General features: G+C 34.4%; 1 protein-coding gene across 1 annotated transcript; it reads left to right on the plus strand.

The window, feature by feature from the left end:
* LOC107616700 (uncharacterized) lies at positions 1–1,468 on the plus strand. The gene is made up of 3 exons (XM_021111633.2): positions 1–587; positions 1,205–1,300; positions 1,445–1,468. The coding sequence occupies exons 1-2, from the start codon at positions 1–3 to the stop codon at positions 1,233–1,235; spliced, it is 618 nt and encodes a 205-aa protein (XP_020967292.1). The 3' UTR covers positions 1,236–1,300; positions 1,445–1,468.
* The last annotated feature ends 1,600 nt before the right edge of the window (positions 1,469–3,068 follow it).

Here is a 3,068-nt window from a genome sequence, read left to right on the forward strand (position 1 = left end):
ATGAGGCATGAGGATGCAAAGGCCAATGAGAAAGTTGTGGGGATCTTTGATACACAGGAGCAGAGTTGGTTGCATGAAAGACGGAAACTTCGGCAGCACATTGGGGCTCTGATGAATGAGCTGAGAGTATTTGAAAAGAAAAAGGATGAGGTTATCTCTGAAATGAGCCAGAAATTGAAGGAAATAGAGGATTTGCTGGAGTCCAGGGACAAAGTGATTCAAGAAGGGGAGCAGAAGAGGAAGAAGTTGGAGGAAAATCTTGCAAAGGCTGAAAGGGAAGCAGAAGAATTGAGAGAATCTGTTAAGCTTGAAGTTCAGGAACACTCCTCTGATCTCAGGAAGCACAAAACTACCTTCATTGAGCTGGTGTCAAACCAACGACAGCTAGAAGCGGAGCTTGGCCGCGCCATGAAGCAGTTGGAGGCTGCAAAGCAGGAGCTCGGTTCAGTCTTGGAGAAGAAGGAGGAGTCAAAATTGTTGGCCCAAAAATTGTCTATTGAGATTGTATTTTGGTTGAAATTTTGCATTTGTGTCTTTATGCATCCGACCTGTTCGACGAAATGCTTCATCCATCTAAGGAAATCAAGGTAAACCTTTATGCTTATTCCTTTGAGTCTCTATCTTAGTGTATGTTAAGTTTCAATTTTAGGGTTTGTGTAATCATGAAATTCTTATTCATTTTCTTGTAAACTTAATATTTGTCTTGTAATATAGTTTGAGTCATGAAAATGTAAAAGCTTATTACGAGAAAGAATAAGGTGTTACATATATTCCTAATTTATATGTTCAATTAATCCTCTACTGCTGTGTGTAATAATTCTTTTGTACTTTTATTTTAATTCTTAAAAGAAAATCATTGTTTCTTATCCTAATAATAGGTAAGAGATATAAAGGTAGCATATAGGATTGAATTGAATAGGAAAGTTTATTATTACTATAGCTAACTAGTTTATTATGTAATTGAAGTTAAAATGAACAAAACTTGAAATAAAATAGTTATGCAAACTTCAAACACGTTTGCTTTGCTTTATTTGATTTGGAGCTTTGACTATAAATAGAACAATGCAAAATGCTTTTGGTTAGCTGAGTGACGTGTTTCTTCTAGCTTTTATATGGATTTTTCAGATAGACATAGAAATCAAATCCTATAGAATGCTATTAGTTATTTGACCTGGTATTGTACCTTTTCTCTCATATATTTTAGGGTGAATTCAACTCCGGTAAATCAACGGTGATTAATGCACTTCTTGGGGAAAGATACCTGAAAGAGGGAGTTGTTCCAACTACTAATGAGAAAGAAGTAAGTCGGTTAATTTCTTGATTCTGTTCTGTTTCTTCCTTGTCCTGTACGAATATCACAATTTTTATATTATAGACTTACATAATATATTCTATCCAATTGTATGTGCTCTGAGTAATTCTTTTACATTCTTTTTGAAAACAGATGACAATTGTTGATACGCCTGGAACTAAAGTGATTCTTCAGAGGCAACAACGTCTCACAGAGGAATTCGTACCACGCGCTAACTTGTGACACAAGATTGCCGATATGCCAAGCAGGACTTAGCTGCAGTGAATGGTATTGTCAATAGTGTAAATGATTTTGCAATGGATATGGAAACCGAGAGCCTTTCTTGGAGGAGACAAACTTCTTCTTTGGTAATTGGTATGTTTTAAGTTCATAATTTTTTTGATCATGACAATTTTTTTCCCTCTTAATTGATTTGCTATTGGTATGCTGTGGGATATTACCAGATTGAGACTACAAAATCACGTGCTATGGAGCTCATTGAATCTACTCTACTATTGTCAAATCTTGATATTGTTGCTTCATTTAATTATTGGAGGATATTCCTTTTCCTCTTTTTCTTTTTTTATCCTTAAATTGAAAATTTAATCATTAAAATAGTTTATTATAGCCTGCACCAGAGTCCCTTATATCACCGTTGCCTTGCTTATCATTGGCATTGCCCTTGGTTCCATAGGTATCTTCCCCTCTTGTCTTATTATAGTTGACCTTTTCTCTCAGTATTTATCTTTTGAATTTCAAGCATCAGGTTTTTTGTTTCAAAAGGAAACCCATATGGGGGAAGTTAATTTTGCTGGATAAGGATAGGCTGCCTTGTCTGTGTACAAAGGGGTGAAGAAAAAAAGAGAGGAGACAACATATTTACCTAATTTGACATGTCATTTGGATCAGTATGAAAATGATCAAGACAAACTAAGGAGTTGTTTTTGGGGGAGATGGGGGGATCTAATAATCTATACACTGTTTACATAATAAGCACCTATTTGCCTTTCATTTTTTTATTGGAGTAGAAGTGCATGATTGATTAATTGTTAACTCCTGAACAGAGTAAGGTACTCATCATCAGCTGGAAAAGATTGGGGATGGAATTCGTATTTGTATGTTTGTTCTCTTTTTATTCAATTTATTCTGAAATTTGAGCACTTGCTATTAAAAGAAAAACAAGTGCTTTTCATTTTACTGCTTTGAAACATGCGTATTGACATGTTGAAACAAGATCATTAAAACCTCTTTTTTCTCCGCAGAGAAGAGAGTGTCTAATCTCTTACCAATTTGCCGTAGGAGTTAAGGCTGTGACATCCTTTTCTTCAAATTCTAGCTTTCTCACAAGCTGATATCGTCCCTTAAGCTTTACTTGGTCCAATAATAATGGTAATGAAGGCATATATTATTAGTTGTATGCTTTATATATTTTCTAGGATTCTTTAAATTTTTTATATGTATAAATTAAAGTTTTCAAACACTAAGTAGTCCTTTATTTACACATATATTTTAATCTGCATAGTTTTTATAATAATATACACTCATTTTTCAACAATTTTAGGTTGTAAAAAGCAAGTTCTTATAGCTAACTTGTATAGGTTTATCTGGCTACAGGGAGTGCAATGAATAAGGGTCGGGCAGGGAGAAGGGATTGCTAAAGTTTTTCTGAGCATTATTTTATTACTTTCTTTTTTCCACTGCCATCACTTTAATTTTGACGTATACAGTTATCATGAGGGAACAAACTATATACGTAAGCCCAAATTCAAATACATGT

The sequence above is a fragment of the Arachis ipaensis genome, chromosome B9 (assembly GCF_059453495.1).
Source record: "Arachis ipaensis isolate K30076 ecotype BB chromosome B9, ASM5945349v1, whole genome shotgun sequence".
Taxonomy (NCBI): domain Eukaryota; kingdom Viridiplantae; phylum Streptophyta; class Magnoliopsida; order Fabales; family Fabaceae; genus Arachis; species Arachis ipaensis.